Genomic DNA, 19,753 nt, shown 5'->3' with positions numbered 1-19,753 from the left:
CCCGCCCGATCCCAGGCGGCTACCAGGTCCTCGGCCGAGTCATGTGCTAGATCCTCAGGAAATGGCCCAAGCTCCGTCTGGAACCTATCAGGATCCATCAGGTGCCTGGGGCGGATCCATCTAATTGGGTCCGCCTCCCTGCGGCGAAGGGTCGCGGTTCGAAGATCTAGGCGAAGGAGTGGTCGGTCCATGACAAGGGTTCCATGTCCATATCCCCTATAACAAGACCACTCAACCACTGGCCAGAGACAAAAATCAAGTCCAGAGTGTGACCTCCCCTGTGAGTAGGGTCATGAACTAACTGGGTCAGGTCCATGGCCGTCATGGAAGTTCAGTCAATAGTAGCTCAGGTAGGGCTGTTGCCACGCAACAGGGAGCCAGGTACGTAAGCAGCAAGCCCATCTGAACCCCACGGCCCCACCTCACAAGGAGGGACTCACATCCAGCTATCTGAGACACAGTGGTCTCCCTCGGACCCAGATCCTCGTTAATAATAACCGCCACCCCCCCTCCCCTCCCCTGGGCCCTCGGCTGATGGAATGCTCTGAAGCCTGGTGGGCACATTTCAACCAGAGGGACGCCACCCTCCGGGCCCAACCAGGTCTTAGTAATACCTGCCAGGTCCGCTCCTCCCTCCTCCCTCTTGAAGGCAGAGAGCAAGCCCCTCGCACTGCCCACCCTTTCTTGGGGAGGCCTGCTGGGGCACCGGAGAGCCCCCTCCTTCCTGGCCTCCAAGGGAAAATCTAGGCTTCCCAGTGCCTGGTTGCATTTCTGCTGCGGGAACAAGCCATTTGGGAGGCTTCACACTGGCCCATCAGCCCTCTCCTGCCGGTGGCTGCTATTCATTAATTCAATGGGGAGGGGGCCTCCCTGGGGCTCCCCTCTGAGAAGAACCCCTCAGGGGTCACCACCCGGCCTCCTGCCAAACACGCCTGAGTGGCCAACATGGAGGGAAGAGGCCCTAGGACTCTGCAGGGCTGCTCTGCATGAATGGCACCTCTGTGGCACAGCTGGGCTGCTGTGTTTCTTCATCGAAAAGGGAGGCCTTTGCTGCCCCAGACTGAGGCCAGAGGCTCCCGGGGGACGTCTGAGCAGTCTTAGAAGTGCGCAGCACATGGCCGTCCCCGTGGCCAGTGGAAAAGCACACACAGATGATTACCTCTGGGGAACCATCCCAGATCACCCCCTTTGGCAGAAATGGGATTTAGGTTTTCCCTTCAGACAAGGGGGACCCTCAGCCCCCATTAACCCTGCAAAGCAATCCCCAGGCATCAGACTGCCGGTCCCAGGTCCCTGGGTGGCCTCTGAGGAAGCCCCTAAACCAGGCCATGGCTCAGCCAGGCGGCTGAATCGGCAAGAGACAACCCGAGAAGTTCCTAAGGCCCTAGAGGTGGAAGGAGTCCTGGAGGCCAGAGGACTGCCCAGCCTCCCCTCTAATCCAACCGGAATCGGCCTTTGTAACTGAACCCTGTGACTGGGGTCTTGCACTCTGGAGCTCGTTCAGATGCGTTTTCACCCCGGCTGCCCTTCTCTGACCCGGCTCCCATTTCTATGAGTGGCTTTCCTGGCGTCCAGAACAGGAGCCGACACTTGAGGCAGGTTCTGGCCAATGCAGAGCAGATCATGTCCCGTGATTTGGCCACTCAACTTCTGGGATTTCAGCCTAAAACAGGATTTATCTTTTCTGCCCCACAAAGCACTTCTCACTCACATTCAGTATATGATCAATTATTTTTTCAGCCTCCAACCACAGCTGCATTTTTTTTTTTTTATTTATATGCCGCCCTTCTCCGGAGACTCAGGGCGGCTTACAATGCGTTAAGCAATAGCCTTCATACTTTTGTATATTTATACAAAGTCAGCTTATTGCCCCCACAATCCGGGTCCTCATTTCACCTACCTTAGAAAGGATGGAAGGCTGAGTCAACCTTGAGCCTGGTGAGATTCGAACTTGCAGTAATGGCAGGCAGCTGTTGTTAATAACAGTGCTTTAGTCTGCTGTGCCACCAGGCGAAGGAAAAACATTGCATTTGTCTCTGTAAAATGTCCTCTTGCAATGTTCAGTCCATTTCTCCAACCAAGAGCACCATTTATATCTAATCTGTACCTAAACCCAAACCTAATTTCAGGGAAATAAAACGATTGGAGGGTTTGAATCTTACTGCTGTCCTCTCACCCAAATGTCTACAGATGCGGTATGGGCTGCCTTCACTGCACCCAAGTTCTTCATGAAATGCTGAAGAACAGGGGGCCAGGAAGAACCCTTGTGTGCCCCACTCAAAATCTGATGGACTTTTTCCGCAGATGTTTCTGAGCCAGCTGCTGGATTTCTACTTTTCATGACATCGAACCCACAGTATTAGCTGCTAATCTGAATGCCATGAAATAGTTTGTTAACGGTTAATGTTAATGGACCTACAGCTACACGGAGAGAAGTAAGCAATGGGGCACTACAAAGTTCCCTCTTAGGACCAGGACTCTTTTATATCTTCATTAATGACTCAGATGAGGGAATAGAAGGGGAACTCATCAAATTTGCAGATGACACTAAACTGGCAGGAACAGCCAACACCCCAGAAGACAAACTCAGGATCCAAGACTTGAACAATGGGCCCTATCCAACACAATTAATGTAGAGAAAAGGAAGGTTTTACACTTAGGCAGGGAAAACCAAATCTACCAGTACAGAAATCTGGCTTTAAAGCAGTGAGAGGGACCTTGGAGCTCTAGTGGACAATCACTTAAATATGAGTCAGCAGTATGCCACAGCAGTCAAAAAAAAGCTAATACAATACTTGGTTGTATAAACAGAGGTATAGGATCAAAATCAGGTGAAGTACTATTCTATAAAACCTCAGTAAGGCCACACCTGGAATCCTGCATCCAGTTTTGGTCACCACATTGCAAAAAAAGATGTTGAGACTTTGGAAAAAGTGCAGAGAAGAGCAACTAAAATGATTAAAGGCCTGGAGACAAAAACATAGGAAGAACGGTTGCATGATTTGGGGTATGCTCTAGAGAAAAGAAGGTCTACGGGCGACATGATAGCAGTCTTCCGATATCTGGGCAGCTGTCACAAAGATGAGGATGTCAACCTGTTCTCCAAAGCACCCGAAGGCAGGACAAGAAGCATCGGATGGAAACTAATCAAGGAGAGAAGCAACCTGGAAGTAAGGAGAAATTTCCTGACAGCAAGAACAAGTAACCGGTAGAACAGCTTGCCTCCAGAAGTTATGGGTGCTCCAACACTGGAGGTTTTTTAAGGAGACATCGGACAGCCACCTGTCTGAAATGACATAGTCTTGAGCAGACTAGAAGACCTCCAAGGTCCCTTCCAGCTCTATTTGGATTGAAGCTGGAGAAATCAAGACATTCTGCACTCCCAACCTTTCCACCATCTACTAAGGAGGATGTTTGCCTAAAAAACAATAAAAGTTTAACCTGCCAAGATTTGTCAGATGATGATGATGACCATGTGGCTTTCAAGGCACTGACAGGTCCGTCCTCCACCTCCGAGCCAGACTGAAGCAGCCTAGATCCTCCCCTTTCCTGCCATTTTATCACTTCAGAGGCCTCCTACGCCCTGAAGGAACAAGCTGAAGTCAGAGCTGGTCAGAGATCAGGCAGAAGGGCCAGCAAAACACCAGCTTGTTCCTTCAGGGCTGTAGGAGGCCTCTGTTCTGGCCCTGGACATGGAAGCTGGAGTAAAGGAAAGATTCCCTGATCCTGTTTCTATCAATCCTGGGCTTGGATAATGCCCCTTCCTGCCCCCCTCCCCCGGTGAAACACATCCCGTCCTCTCTGCCCGGCTGCTCCCCCGTCTTTTCTCTCCTCCGACTGTCTTTCAATCGGCTGTGGCTTGCTGTGACCCCCTTCCCTCCCGTGTTCCAGGCTGCTGCCCCTGTCCTTCTGCCTGCAGAGCCTCCCCCGGCTTCTCCCAGCCAGGCGAGCGTTTCAGCTGTCCTCTTTTTTTATTCCCAGAGGACCCTCGCCAAGCCCAAGGCCCATCCCGAGGGGACTGCAGTTGCTCACGTTTATTCACTGCAGGTTCAGGGCTGCCCCTTCCTCAGGAAGGACACGTGAGGAGGGGGGACATTCTGCTTGGTGGCATTCTGCCTCTGCCTGGGGGGGGCCGCAGGGCCCACTTTTGTAGGCATCGACCCCCAAAGAGCTCTCTTTCTTCCACTGTTTCTCCCAGGGCAGCCAAGAAAGTTCGAAGGGGAAATCCTGGCTAAAAAAGGTCCTTCCTCAAGCCTTCTTCACTCGGAACCACAGAAAGTGGAGGTGGAAAAGGCCACAAGCATCCCTAGGTAATTGCTCAGAGTGGGCTGTAAACCACTATGAAGCGGCATATAAGTAAGTGCGCTTATTAAGTGCTAGACCCAACTCGGCCATGCCATGCACGACGGGTGACTGCCCAGTCTCTTCTTCGAGAGAGCCCACAACCTCCCCAGGGAGACCCTTCTGTATCTCACCATCAGGACAGTTAAGCTAAATCCAAATGGCAGTGGCAACTTGTCTCAATTATTCCCAGTCCTAATTTTTGTGGCCATGGAGAGTAGCTCCTGGCCACTACCCTGACCCGAACCTGGCTACTGTTTCTCCTGGCAGGGCGTGTCCTCAAGACCCCAGTTCCTCTGTTATGCTCTTCTGAATGTGGTCTAACCCACCAATATCCTTCAGGAAATGGGATCCTCTCCTAATCCTTAGGGTCTTCCCAGACCCTCCTTCCCAATGCCACCCAGTCAGCACTGGATGGATGCTTCTCCTTCCTCAGGGGCCAGAAAACTTCCCCCAGGCTGTGCCTCTCAGGGTGGGCAGAGGGCCCAGGAGCCAGACCCTGAACTCTGGGCTTCCTCCAGGCCTCGGGTTTTTGCACTGGGGAGGCAAGGGGGGCGTCAGAGGACAGAGCTCTGTTGATGTTGGCCCCCAGCACCAGGGACTGTTGCCCAGGGGCTACCCCAAGCATCCTCCTGCCCCAGAATGCAGCTTCTATAGTCTCCTTGCCCCTCCTCTCTCTCTCTCTCACACACACAGTTTGTGTGTGTGTGTATGTGTGCCAGAAAGAAAAGAAAGGCAAAGGATAACTCCCTTTGACCTCCTGAACCAACTGGGAGGCCTTAATTGGGAGGGTCCCTAGGGGGACCTGCTCCTGGAAAGGCTTCACCCTCATTTCCTGCCCACCATTTTTGCTGAGAATCAGCAAAGTTGCCAAAACTGTGAGTCTCCCATTAATTGGCTAATGAAATATGAGGCTGTTTATGGGCACTCCGTCTTCTTCCCAAGAGCCATTCCAGAGTCTGAAGCGGCTGCAGCAGCCAGGATTTATGCTCAGCGGCCACACTCATGAGCCCCTTGTTCTATTTGTCTCATTAGGGACAGTTTATGCTTCTATCTACCTTGGTGGGGAGGTGAAAGAAGCCCCCAAAGCAGGGTGAGGGCTGCCTTAGCCCAAATGCCCACCCACCAGTTGCTGAAAAAGCCAAAGTCCAAGTCTGCTGCTGCCCAGCTGGTCAAATAGGACCTCGCACTGCTAGAATCTGAAGAGGAAGCTCAGCCCACCATACACGCACACAAACAGAGAGAGAGAGACCAGCACCCCTGGCAACAGTCCTCAGAAGGCATGCAATGCCCGTTGTATGGTTGACTTTCAAGCAAGGCCCCACACGAAACAGCCATTCCCATCTTCCCTTTTGACCCATGGCAGTGAATTGCCACAGCTGCCTTGTCCCCAAGGTGGGATTCCCTGGAGACCCCCTGCACCAAGCAGCTCCTTGGCTTCCCAGTGAGGTGGATGGCAGCTTCTTCCTGCAGCATGAGGAATGAAAGGCCATCGAGGCTTTGAATGGATTCAGTTCTCCTGCACTAGATGGATCACACACACGTGCAGTTGGATATCACCGCTGAGCAAGGGACTGAACTCTGCACAGAGAAGCACAGAAGACGGGAGAAGAAAGAGACAGTCTTGCTCCCATATCCCAAGAAGGGGGAAGGGGAAAGCAGACACAGGAAAAGAAAGCCAATCAGCTTGACAACATCCAGGAAAATCCTAGAAAATATAATGAAGCAGTTGGTTAGTAGGCATTTAGAAAGGGACGAGGTGATTTCCAGATCCGCCAACACGGGACATGCTGACAAATGTTACTGCTTTCTTTAAATTAATTTAAATGAAATTAACTTGTTTGACAATGTGACTTGATTGGTGGACTAAGGGAACGAAGCCCCATGCTTAGACTTCATTGAGGCATTTGATAAAGTGGACTAGGGTCTCCCTGATAAACCGGAAAAGTGACAGATGGATAGCCTTGTTTCTAGGTGGATTTGCAGTTGACTGGATGACGGGGGACAACATTCAGACCTTAGTGGTCTACATGGAAGGAGGGATACGTAGCAGGACACCTCAGGGTTCCTTTCTTGGACCCAGTAGCCTTCATCAAAGACTGAGATGAAGGAACTAACAGGAAGTTGGGGACCACACAAAGTCGGGGCGGGGGGTGTTTGCTAGCATTCCAGAAGACATGCTGGAAGTTCAAAAAGACCTCGAGGGGCTTTTAACTCTGGCCCTTAGGCAGCAACATGTTCATTGGTGAGGAATACCACTTAGACAGAAAAAAAAACCCAATGCAAAAGGCCCAGGACAGGGGACTTGGCTCAGCAATAGTCCTTGTGAGAAGAATCTGGGCAATGCAGAAGAGCTAATGCACACTTGGGCTGGGCTGACGACAGCATGGTGACAACAATATGAGAAGCGATAGTACTACTATTGACTGCACTGATGAGTCTACACCTGGAATACTGTGGCCAGTTGTGTTCATCGCTATACAAATGGATGCTGAGGAACTGGGGAGAGTGCAGAGAAGAGTGCCAAGGATATGTGGGGGGCAGAAGCTTGGGGTTTAAATCCTAGGAAGAGCAGCTTAGCCTAAAGAAGAGGAGGCTGAGGGAAGACATGGAAGCTAGCAGTCTTCCAGCACGTAACGGTCCGTCCCAGGAAGAGGCGGTGGATTTATTATCTGCAATGCCCAAAGGCAGAGGCGGCAACAGGTGGACGCTTACAGCGGGAGATACAAACTCCAAATCGGGATGAATGTTCTGGCTGTGTGAGTGGAGCAGCCTGCCTTCAGAATGGGGGGGGGGTTTCCACCCTGCAGACTTTCAAGAAAAGTTTGCCCAGAACAGCAGGATTTCTGTCCTGGGGCAAAGGTGGGGGGTTCTGGCTAGAGCAGACATTGGATCAGCTCATTGGTCAGTGTCTCTGGGATGGCTGGGGGGAATGAGAGTCCAGAGGGGAATCAAGGGGCCTCCCACAGTCCCATCACCTGACCTCATTGACTGCACTTCCTCAGAAGGGAAGGGACCAAGCTCCATCATGAACCTTCTGTTTCAGCCACAAAAAATGCAAGATGGAGGGGAAGGGGATTAGCGGGGCTATTTTGAGAGTTGGCATCATCTAAGCTTTCTGAGTCATAAGAAACAAACGCTCCACTTTCTTCCTCCTAGACTTCATTTGGAGCTCTTAAGTCCAGTTCTGGATTTGCACCTTAAGGAGGGTCCCAGAATCCACCAGCAGTGAAGATGGTCAGAGAACCTGGCAGGGGAAGGTTGAAAGAATGGGGAATGCTTTTAGCACAGTGGGGAAGCCCAAGAGTTTTCTTCAGCCCCTGGAAGGAACTTCCACAGAATTGGACAACTATCTGGGTAGGCTTCCACAGAGGTAGAACTCCAATCAAGGAGACAGGAAGACTGATTTCAGGCGAATGGCAGGAGAATGTCCTGATGATAGAACAAGTGGGGGTCTTCCCTCTTCCCCCCTGGTGGCCTTCAAATGTGGGCAGAAAGCCACTCAATTGGGGATGCTTTAGCTCCAACCTTCTGGAACCATGCAGATGCTCCAATCCTGGATTGTGAGGGCTCCAAGAGGGCTATTTTTGGCCCCAACAGCTCAGGTGGAAGAAGCAGCACTCGCACCATGGAAAGACGTACCCACTGCACTTCTCTTTGTCCAAATGCCTGCGCTTGTGTGGTCTCCTGGTAGCCCAGTCAGCTTTGGAGGGAAAACAGAGCAGAACAAGGCTACAAGGCTACCACTAACTCTTTGCGGAAGATGCCTCCCCCACCCACCCACTCAGCCAGTTGGACTTCTGAGAAGGACCTCACTCCAGCAGGGATCTTTCTCCCAGAAATCTCTGAGGATGAGTGACATCATGCTAAAAACACACAAAGCCCTTCTGGGCAAAAGATAATGTGGATTCAGCCTGAGTTGCACCCTTTTGACAGTTTAAAATTACAATGGTGCTTTAAAAAGCACCATCAACCCTTCTGATGGGTGCCCAAAGTTATGGCCACTGGAGCACCTCTGGGCTGCCCTCGGGGCCCGATCCCTCCGGCCAAGCAAAGGCGCTGTTCGCTAGAAGGGCCAGCTACCTGGGATTCTGCCAGGCCATTAATTATCTCTTGCTAATTAAATCAAAATTAAATTTGAGCAGAGGAGCGCTTTCAGAGAGATGATTAAACAGATTCACAAATACAGAACGACCCAGGGATGAAGAGAGAAAAGAAAGGATATAAAAGCTGCCCTTAATGAAAGGCACTTTGGTGTTTGCTCCCACTCATAAAACCCAAGTTCATCAATTCCTTTTAAATGGTAGCAACTTAATTAAATTTGTTTTTTCCCCTTTAATCCCCTTCTCTATCTAAAATAGATCTGTCCAACAAGCACAACTTTGTAACTCATGCTGACCCCATAATTCTATTTTAAAAACACAAAAATCCACATCCACCCTCCAGGGCCCTCCAGGGAAATTCCATCTCAGAAAAAGGATTAGCGTGAATATCCAGATTTTATGAAAATGTTATCAGGCCTCTTTGGTGAGCCGGTTTGTGGGAGGGGGCAGAGGAGGAGACCCCCTCTGGCAGGGGGCATTCTGATTGGGGGAAAGACGACTCCTGTCCAGCCAGAAGGGGGGGCTTCCTGTGCTCTGCTGCCTGTCCCCCATTTTCTGCACAGATGGGCTGTTTCTGGGGGAGTGCAGGGGCAGACTGCTGGATGGACAACTTTGGGGTTCTGTAGGAAATGAGGTGGTTGCTAAGCTACCTCTGGAAGCTGCCAAGACCAGATCCTCCCCCAGGGAAACTTTCCTTGAGCAGAACTGCCTTACCCTGCTGCAGGGCCACCTTCCCACCTGCCCCTCCCCACTCCCACCTGCAGAGGCTCTGAGTCCAGGACAGGGGCTTTCTCCCTCTCCCCTGCGGCCTTTACCTTCCCCACGTACAGTGGCTCTGTGCCCGTGTACTCCTCCACCACAAAGAACTGGTTCCAGACCCAGCCACGCTTCACCCGCCCAGCGCTGGGCAGACCGCCATCCCCAGGTGCCCCCTGGCCGGGCCCCCCAGATGCCCTTGGTAGACTGTCTGGGCCAACGAGAAGGCACAGCAGCAGCAGCAGGAGCCCACTTCTGGGGGGGCAATGGGGCACCATCACTGCAGAGTCCTGGCAGCAGGGCGGGGACCCGCAGGCATACTTGGGGGGCAAAGGGGAGCCACCGGCCAGGGCGGTGGGTCAGTCATCCATGGGAGGCAGGGCCGGCAACAGTCTGGAGGAGCTCCACTTCTCAGGGTGACGAGCAGGAGGATCACATCGAGGCCCGGAACTCCTCCTTCTTCTGGGCAGGCAGGCGAGCATCGAGTGAGACGGATGCAGAGGAGGAGCCCCTTCTTTCTCTGGGTCAGAAGATCCCTGGAACAGGCCCCCGGGTGGCTACTCCCAAACCGGTCCAGCGTGGCCTTGAAGGGACTGTGGAGGTGCGCACCAGTCTCTTGGCTCCGGCCACAGCTGGCTCCTTGCGGGCAGCTGGTGGGCACAAAGCCCCATCAGAGCAATGGCCTGGCACACCCAGGAGACTCGGACCGGCTACAGCTGCTCCTGGCAGGGATGGCACTGAGGCTCCATGGCTTCCGCTGGCTGGGCAGCTCCTACGCACCCAGCAGTAGCTACTGCCGTCCTCCTCGGGTCAAGAGGGCAGTGGGCAACAGCATCCTCCTGGTACCTGGAAGAGACAGAGCACCCATTGCTGGGGAGCTAGCCAAGCCAAGAATCTTCTAGGGCACCCTGTTTCCCCACAAGCTCCTGGGCTGGAGGCTGCTCTGGCTGGCTGCTCACCGAATGCCCAGCTAGAGCACCGTTGCCCATGCTAGGCAGGCTGCGGAGATGCTGCTTTCTAACCCAGGCAGAAAGCTGGAGTGATCCTCCCTAGGGCCATCCCAGCCTTCCTCCTCCTCCTCCTCCTCCCTCACCACCATTCATAGGATAAAGCCTTCAGCCCATAAACTTCTGTCACTAGTTAGAGCTGGCCGAGAGTGGCGGGGAGGGAGGTGGCAGGGCGCCATGGTGGCTCGGCAATTAGATGAGCTCTGCCAGAGACGCAGAAGTGGAGGGTGTGGGGGGGGGTGGAGGCAGCAACTGACCAGCCTGCCTTCGGAGCCCAGTAAAGGGGTGGTCAGTGGCTGCTTCAGAGTTCAGCAGCTGCCCTATTCCTGGAGGGGGAGGGCTGGGAGACACCTCCCCCCCCCCGACATCCACCCTGCAAGGCCAGAGGTTCCATGGCAGCCTCCAAAGGGAGCGGCCTTCCGTGCCCTTGCCCAGGAGAAAAGCTTTCTCTCCTGTGTGTCAGAGAGCGAAGCTAGTCCGCTGTTGCCCAGGGATGCAAGAGGGAGGTTTCTGTGCAGTTTAAAATAATCCTTCTTAAAACAAAAAAACAATAAAACAAATTTCTTTCATTTCCTAGTATACACTTAAAGATAATTTCCAAGCTTTGTGCGAACTGTGGAAGATTTACAAATGCAACCCATGAAAAACATGGTCCCCCAACCTCTGGAAAGCCAGCCTGGGAAATTCAGGCCCCTCGGATCCCACCGAGATGGTCAGGAAGCGGGCGGCGCCCGCGAGGCTGCTCCGCCCTCCCCTTTGCACAGGTTGCCTGCCTGGGGAGGGGCTCACTTCCCCCCCCCCCATCCAGCCCCCGCACTCTCGTGCAACTGGTGCATCTCCGTCGCCGGTCAGCCAGTTCTTTCTCTAGCAGGCTGCTCTGGACCCCACCTCTCCGCCTCTTCTCTGGGTAAGGCGGGCGGGTTGGGGGCCTCCTCGCAGCTGCGGATTCGGAGGGGCTTCCCACTCACGGTCCAGGCGGGGATTTCCAGGCAGCCGAAGCCCCAGAACCGGGTCAGTCGCCTGGGACCCTCCGCTGTCTTCAGTCTCCTCTCCCACGAGCCCCGCTCCCTCCTCCCCCCGCTTCAGCCTCAGCAACGGGCCCAGCTGAGCTCACTGAGCCGCCAGCCTGCCGTGGTGGGCGCCGCCGGGGCTCCCGAGGACAGAAGGAGAGTTTCTGACCCCTTCTTCGTGGTTTCTGCCTGTCTTAGCCCATTTTCCCGGGGAATTGGTGGCCGGCTCATTCCAGCCCAGCCGCAGCCCCGGCAGCAGCGCAGCTCAGAGGCTACGGGCGGGCCGGGAGCGCCGAGGCCGGCAGTCCGTGGGATGAGCCTTTCTATGGAGGACCGGGCTGGGCAATGAAAGCCAGGGCCGGCCCGATCCAGGGGGACCCATCGGCGGTTCCCCGCATGGGAGGCCGGGCTGGGCACAGCTGCTTCTCGAAGCCGGAGAGGCGGCGAGAGGGCTGACCCAGCCCGGCCTTGAAGGTTTTTTCCCTCGCTCTGCTCTCCTGGCAGCGTTCAAGAAGCCGATAAAGGGCTGGTTCGCTCCCTGGGAGGGAGGTCGGCTCCCTCCGAGAAACAGCGCGGCTTTTAAAAACCTCTTTTCCTCTCCCTCTGTCACCTTCTCTGCCCCTGAGCCCAACCTCCGCACTGATTCCACACCCAGAGCCCTGCACGGCCAGGCTGCTCCCCCGCCCACACTCCACCCAAGGGACCCCCGTCTCAAGGTGTAAGAAAACTCACAGCAGGGATCCAAAATTCCCCGAGTTGAGGCCTGCAGACATTCAGCCAGAGCCAATTTGGCGGTCAGTTCATGATCCAGAACAACCAGGAGCGATTTCCCTCCCCCCCCCCCCCCAATCCGGAGCTCTGCTCTCTGCCCAGGGCGGCTTCTCCGTCTGTGGAAGAGAGGCTCACTCTGACCATGTGCGGAGCCCACGACCTGGGCTCAGAGAACAGCAGAGCTGCGCTGGCCGGCCTGACCCCTGCTTAGCAAAGGCCACACTTGAAGATAATGGCAATGCTGCACAGGCTGAGCCACGACCCCCCCCCAGCCCGTTTTAGGCCAGTCACGTGGAGCCAAATGTGAAGGCACCTGCCTGAGACGCTGGAACAGTGTGTGGTTGACAGACATCTCAATACATAAGGGGCAGGGCTGCTCCTCTGACCCGGGGAGGCATCTCCCCCCCCACCTTCAAAAGCGGCCTGCAGGGCCACTGGGCCCTGCTTCAAGGTGGCTTCTGGTGCAACCTTCACAGAAGGCATCAGGTGTAAGGCTAATCTCAATTATGGGGCGGGAGGCGGGGTTTCACTTGAGGCTGAGGAAGTGGTACCTCATTCCGCTTGGGGGGTGGGCAGTTGCCGGCTCTTCAGCTGCCCAGACTGCTACCTGGCAGGGAAGGGGACACACCCTGTATCGCCAGGGAGAGGGAGGGAAAGTGGCTTTTCTGGAAGGTAGAAGTTCTTTAGGGGTCAGAAGGTGCCCGCCTGCACTTCTGCCTCTTTGGGGACAGGGCTGTCAGAGAGGGGATTTGGGTTGGGGGGCAGGTCATGGACAGCAGTGCCATTTCACCCTAATTCAGGGGGCTCAGCTGGGCCAGAGGCTGCTTTCAGGCATCTGCCTTCTAGGGACAAAGCCAGAGCCGGGGGCCCAGCAGACCACCTCCAGTGCTTCACTCTGGGGCCACTTTCTCCGGGGTGGGAGGGTCCAGGCAGACCCATCTGGATGCAACAAACGCACGCGTACCACACATCCACAGACCGCAACAGCAAACGTGTCCCACCTACACGTGCCAGGCCTGGGCAACGGTTGCTGTGGGAACCAGAACTTGCTTGGGGGATCTCCCCCCTCCCAGCGTGGCCTTTTGTTTGTGCTGCTGCTGCCTCCCTCCCTCAAGAGGGAAGGGGCCTTCCCACCCCCCACCCCAGCCTCACACGTCCCCTTTGGCCAGCTGGGAGGACTGGACCCAGCGCCCACCCCCCTCGCGCCCCCACTTTTCCCGGGCTTGGTGGCAAAGGCACGTGCCTCCCTCCCTGCCCGCCCCCCCGCGCTTTGTCAGTGTGTGTTTGGCAGAACCGTACTGTACATCATGTTGACAGTAGAAATTACATCCTGAGCTTATGTTTTACATTCTGCCCTGTCAGAACTCACCGCAGCCCAGTGATCAGGACAAATTGAAGAGCATCCCGTCCGTGTCGATATTTATTTCATTTTACCAATGCAATGGGGGGGGGGGACTGCCAGCAGCTCTCGCAGCACAGCACAGCACATGCCTCCCTGACTATGTGGGGGCTCTTTCCAGGGGCTGTTCAGCAGGAGGGGAATGGGAGGCCGGAGACCAAAGCCACACTGAGGTGAAGAACCTCCTCCTGCAGGAGCAACATGGGTCGTCCCTGCCTGAGAACGGCACCCCCCCCCCTTGCAGGATGCCACTCAGTTGGGCTGGGAAAAGCTACAAGCCCCTGGCACCCACCCCCAGAGGGATTCCCTAGAGAGAGACCCTTTCCTTGATGGGCTCGCAGCTCCCCATCCTCCCACAGACAGGGCATGGTTTGGAGGGCCCTAGCGCAGGATCAGGCCACCTGCCAGGCATCTGAGTGGGGCCTGACATGGGGGGGCAGTTCTTCCTGTGATGGGCCAAGCAGCCTGTGGGGTTCCCCAATGTCTCTTCTGGGTTCTGCCAGTGCAGAAAATTGGCTCTTTTCTAGTTTCAAATCAGATCCAATTCCACTTAACTCTCCTTTTCCAGGTTGGGGGGGGGGAGGCAGAGAGAGAGTGCCTGTACAGTTTCCATTTCCCAGGATCTGCTACAAAGGGGGCAGCCTGCAAACAAAGCAGCCCTTGGGGAAATGGGGGATCCATGGGCCCTCCGAGCCCCTGGCCAGTTGGGAGTCTGCTCCCCACTCAGTTCCCCTCCTCTCTCTTGCAGGAAGACGGGCAAATCCCCCAGTCCCCTAAGAGTTGCCCCTATCCTGATTGATTCCTCCTGGGCCTGGGGTGGTGGGCTCCTGCTCCCACCAGCAGCTTCAGCCCCCGTCTGACCATTTCCTGCTCTTTGCTGAAGTGGCTGTGTGGCAGGCAGCCCACTATTCCCTCCAGATGACTCTCCAGGAGAAAATGGGTGCAGGCCCCCCTCCAGAAGGGACTCCCAGGTAAATCCAGCCTGCTCCTCTCCAGGCTGGCCATCGGCACCCCTTCGGGATGCACTCCCCCCTCCCCCCCCAGCCAGGCAGCCGCCTTGGCTTAGAAGGGCAGGAGACGGAGGGAGGGTCTGCAGGAGGCCAGCTCTGCCCTCCTGCCCTGCCCATCCCCCTCAGCCCAGATTCACAGGCAACACCAGAAGCAAAAGACCCCTCAGATAATCCCAGCCACACTCTAGCTCTAATGATAGAGGGACCAGAAAGTCGTTATACTTATTAAAAGTGTAATCTTTTCTGCCCTTGAAGTAAATCGCCATCTTCCTCTTTCTGGCTTTTCGGAATTACTTTCCCGGTGGGGGAGCGTCTTCATAGCTTTTCTTCTCAGTTGGGCTGGAAAGACACCCAAGGGGAGGGGAGGGGGGGCAAGGAACAGAAAAGGATAACTCCTGCACACACCCCCAATACTAGCAGCCCCACCTGCAAGGGGCAAGGGCTTCCCTTCCCCCAACCCAAAATTTTAATGACCATCCAGTTGATGGTTTCCACCAAGATGGTTCAAGGCTGGCAAAGGTGTTTGTTAAAACTCTCACACCATCCCTGTTTGGGAAAGGTCTTTGCAACTGAAAATATTTCTTTTTCCAATCTTCTTTGGTCCGAGTTTGAAAGAAATTTTAATTGCAAAGAACATCTCAGCGTCTCCCTCGGGGAAGAGGGCTTTTACAGCCAGAACCGTCTCGCTCCGCAATAATTCTTCGCCAAACAGGGAAGTTTCATGCTTCAGCTCCACAGATGCAGGGCATTAATTGGCCTTTCAAGAGGGGCGGAAGAAGAAAGAGGAGATGCCAGTGATGCACCTCCTGGAAATGTCACCTGGGCACAACCCGGAGAGCCTCCCAGGAAGGGGATGAGAACCCCCACGTTCCTAGGGGGAGGGGTGGGATGCTCGAAGACCGCCCAGTTTGGGTGGAGGGAAGTTCATCTCCAGGGGAGCATAGACAGCTGTGTGCACCCACACACACGGCCCCTCCGCCGATTGTGGGGACAGCCAGCTAGGAGGAACTGGGCGGCGCTGCTCAAAGCGCCTGACCTCCCCACAGAATCCTCCTGCCCCCAAAGCTGAAGACTGGGGGCTGCCGGCCGACCCCTTGCATTGTCCTTCCCGCCAGACTTCCTTCTGCCTACATGCCACCCTCTGCCCCCTCCCAGGGCAAGGGCTAGGCTGCGGCACCTGCTGCAGGGGTACTGGGAGAGCAAGCTGACCACGAGGATGCTAAGCATTCAAAGGCAAAAAGGGCCGATTAAAATGAAAACATCAAATGGATTTTCTGCCCCCTGACAAACATAGAAGGAATTGGCTTCTTTTAATCAAATGTTTGGCAGAAATATGAATTATTTATCACTCAATATGGCTGGTTAAATGGAAGATGGACTACGAGCACAGTTCCCTCCCCCCCACCTGCATGCTCTGCTTTCCCACAGCCTCTCTCCCCCCACCCACCCCCCTCCATCCCCACTGCAACCAGGAGCAAGGAAGGACCCGAAGGCAGAGGAACCAGGGAAGGCAGCCACAGCCTTCCAGCCTCCAAGAGCCAAACAAGCCACAATCCGCTGCACCCCAAGAAAAGCCACCTTGTGGAGGGAGGGCTGGCCTCGGAGGCCAGCTTTGAGGTGACTTCTGGGCCAAGGAAGGAGGGAGACCCCGAGCCTCCTGGTGCCAAAGACATTTTTAATATCAAAAAGTTGCTGAAAGCCCAACTTCCTTCCCAGGGATTTTGGAAAACGTGCAGCATCTAATGAATCATAAAATTAAGGGACACAAAGCTCCTCATGTAGGAAAGCAAACCAATGTCGCCAGTCCAGGACGAGACCCCAAAACTGAAGCTAGAATCCCAACTGAGCCGGCAGCCGGATGCGGGTCACTTAGGCTGCGCTAAGGCTTTTTTTTTTTTACTTTTAAAAGCATTTTTTCTACAACCTCTTTGGCCCGAAGAAGTTGTAGAAAAAATGCTTTTAAAAGGTTAAAAAAAGCCTCTGACGAACACAGCTGAGCAGCACCATCGTCAGAGGCTTTTTTTTTACTTTTAAAAGCAACGCGCGCCACAGGTGATCACCCAGCTCCTCGCGCGCTGTTCCACTTACCACATGCCTCCTTTTGGCATGCACTGCTTGCGCGCATCTCGCATTTGGTGCGTGCTACGCACTGCGCATGCGCAGCCAGCAAACCATTAGTAAACCAGTTCAGATTTCACCGCTGGGCTGGGGTGCAGCTGCCGTCGAGGCCTCTCTGCCCCCATCAGGACAGGAGAGACGGTCCAGGTGTCTCCAACGTTAGGAAAAACATTAGCTGTTGGGGGCAAAAGCAACACAGGACCATCCAGACCCTTGACCAAAAAAACAAGCTAACTAAACGGTTCAAGCATGCAGGAAGGTCTCCCTGGCCTCTGCCTGGACCTCCTTCCTTGCAGTCCTTTCTGGCTCCAGCCCTGAGCCCATCGCCCCCACCCCACCCCACCCCACCCCCGGAGCAAGGAAGAGTCCACTCCACTTCTGCATGGCAACCCTCCAGCTCTTTGAAGTTGGCTCTCGCTTCCTAAGGATGGGGTTTGGTTTCCAGGCTCTTGGTCAAACCACCGTGAGAGGGTGGTTTTGGACGTTCCATCTTCTCCATGACCAGCATGGCCAACCACCGTGGGAGGGTGGTTTGGATGTTTGTCCACAGTTGGTCGGAACGCGAGGACTCCTGCCCACTACCGTGAGAGGGCAGTGGTGATCCTTCTGGTCATGTTTAATCTGGCCTTGTTTCCTGGACGTTTAGGGACTATCATTGTGGACTCCTTGGCCATATTTGTACCATCATCCTAGAGTTTTGGATGTACCCAAGGTCCAAGCTTCTTGCGCTACGAGATTCTCCCCTCTCGCAGGTTTGGCCCTCCATGTTATGGAGGGCCTATCTTGATGACGGGTTTTGGAACCCCGAGAGATGGTATGCATCAAAGAGGGGATTAAGGTTTTTTTTAAAATGCATTGTTAACTAAAATTTTAAGGGGTTCAGGGACGACCAGAGTGGGAGTGGGGGAGAACCCACAAGGGTCAAGGCCGGGTCCGGCAGAGGGCAGCGGCATTAGGGATGCAGGGTTGGACACCAGGGAGGGGGCTAGAGCTCGACCTTACGAGGGCCGCATGATCTGTACTGTGGGTGGGGCAGATATGGTGGAAGGAGGGGGCCATATCATGTTATGGGAGTGCGCTCTCGCTATCTTTGAGCGATTGCGCACTCCGGTCCCCAAGGCTTTACTCGTTCCCCAGGAAGCACAGACTCTCAGGGCCTGGGACTTTGGCTGTTGTTGTGCAACGCCAGATCCGTGGTAAATAAGGCCCCCCTCATTTACGATCTTTTTCAGGAGGGGGGAGCAGATCTGGCGGGTATTACGAAGACCTGGTTGGGCCCAGGAGGAGGGGTGCCCCTGGTTGAAATGTGCCCACCAGGTTTCTGGGCATTTCATCAGCCGAGGGCCCAGGGTAGGGGCGGGGGGGTGGCGGTTATTATTAAAGAAAGTCTATGTCCGAGGGAGACCACTGTTCCTCAGATAGCCGGATGTGAGTCCCTCCTTGTGAAGTGGGGTCGTGGGGTGCAGATGGGCCTGCTGATTATGTACTTGGCTCCCTGCTGTGTGGCAGTGGTCCTGCCCAAGCTGCCTAACGTGATAGCCGGGGTGGCGGTTGATACCCCCAAGCTTATGGATTTCAACCTGCCATCCGTCAGTGAAACATCTATGGCGGCTCTGGAGTTCTTGGCTTCCATGACGGCCTTGAACCTGACCCAATTAGTCCAAGGCCCTATTCACATGGGGGGACACACTCTGGACTTGATTTTTGTCTCTGGGCAGTGGCAGAGTGATCAGGAAAGAGGGGATTTAGTCCTCGAGCCCTTGTCATGGTCTGTTCACTCCCTCCTTTGCATGGACTTTCGAACCGCTATACCTCGCCGCAGGGAGACGGAACCGACTAGGTGGTTCCATCCCAGGTGCCTGATGGACCCGGATAGGTTCCTGATGGAGCTTGGGCCATTCCCAACAGGGGTTGCTCCTCTGTCCTGGTCCTATTAGATCTCTCAGCGGCTTTTGATACCATCGACCATGGTATCATGCTGCGACGATTGGAGGGGTTGGGAGTGGGGGGCACCGTGTTGTGGTGGTTCTCCTCCTTCCTCTCTGACCGTGTGCAGTTTGTGTTGGCAGGGGGGCAGAGGTCGACCCCGAGGCGCCTTGTATGTGGGGTGCCGTAGGGGTCAGTCCTCTCACCCCTTCTGCTCAACATTTATGTGAAGCTGCTGGGTGAGATCATCCGTGGTTTCGGGGTGAGATTCCATCAGTACGCTGACAACACTCAGCTGTACATCTCCACCCCGGACCATCCCAATGATGCCCTTGACATGTCCCAGTGCCTGGAGGCCGTGCGGATCTGGATGGGGAGAAACAGGCTCAAACTCAAACCCTCCAAGACTGAGTGGCTTTGGCTCCCAGTGTGCCGGTATAGTCAGCTGGCGCCATCGCTGACTATTGGGGGTGAGACCTTGGCCCCCTCAGAGAGGGCTCGCAACTTGGGTGTTCTCCTGGATGCACGGCTGTCTTTGGAAGATCACATGATGGCCGTGGCCAGGAGAGCTTTCTATTGGGTTCGCCTGATGCACCAGTTGCGTCCCTTTCTGGACCGGGATGCCCTGCGCATGGTCACTCATGCCCTCGTCATGTCCCATCTAGACTACTGCAACGCTCTCTACATGGGGCTCCCCTTGAAGAGCACTCGGAGGCTCCAGCTGGTCCAGAATGCGGCCGCACGGGTGGTTATGGGTGTGACTCGGCGCACCCACGTAACACCCCTCCTGCGTGAGCTGCACTGGCTCCCGTTGGTCCTCCGAGTGTGATTTAAGGTGTTGGTCACCACCTTTAAAGCGCTCCATGACTTAGGACCAGAGTACATACAAGACCGCCTTCTGCCGTCAACAACCTCCCACCAGCCAATACGCTCCCACAGAGAGGGGCTCCCCAGGGTGCCGTCGGCCAAACAATGCCGACTGGCGACACCCAGGGGGAGAGCCTTCTCTGTGGGGGCACCAGCCCTTTGGAATGAGCTGCCCCTAGAGCTTCGTCTTAGCCCCGACCTGCTTACTTTTCACCGCACCCTTAAGACCCTTCTGTTTCAGCAAGCCGGCCTGGCCTAATATAAATTTTAAATGGGCGTATGTGTGTTTTAATTTGAGGGCCAAATTTTATATATTTGATTTTAATTGGTTTTAAATTTTATAAATTTATGTGTTTTAATATGGCTGTACACCGCCCTGAGTCCCCTGGGAGAAGGGCGGTTTAGAAATCTAATAAACTTTCATCCTGGTAGCCCTCCTTGACCT

General features: G+C 54.8%; 1 protein-coding gene across 1 annotated transcript in view; it reads right to left on the bottom strand.

Moving 5' to 3' along the window:
- Positions 1-19,753, bottom strand: part of CDH22 (cadherin 22) — a 70,342-nt gene that overhangs the window by 40,787 nt on the left and 9,802 nt on the right. Inside the window, exon 2 of the mRNA XM_034424145.3 lies at positions 9,260-10,046. Within this exon, the coding sequence (XP_034280036.3) occupies positions 9,260-9,478 (219 nt within the window). The 5' untranslated portion in view covers positions 9,479-10,046. The remainder of the gene's footprint in view (positions 1-9,259; positions 10,047-19,753) is intronic.

This window comes from Pantherophis guttatus, chromosome 3, assembly GCF_059756535.1.
Source record: "Pantherophis guttatus breed Tessera chromosome 3, ASM5975653v1, whole genome shotgun sequence".
Classification (NCBI taxonomy): Eukaryota; Metazoa; Chordata; class Lepidosauria; order Squamata; family Colubridae; genus Pantherophis; species Pantherophis guttatus.
Note: the sequence above shows the minus strand (reverse complement) of the source record. Positions and strands in the feature narration are given on the sequence as shown.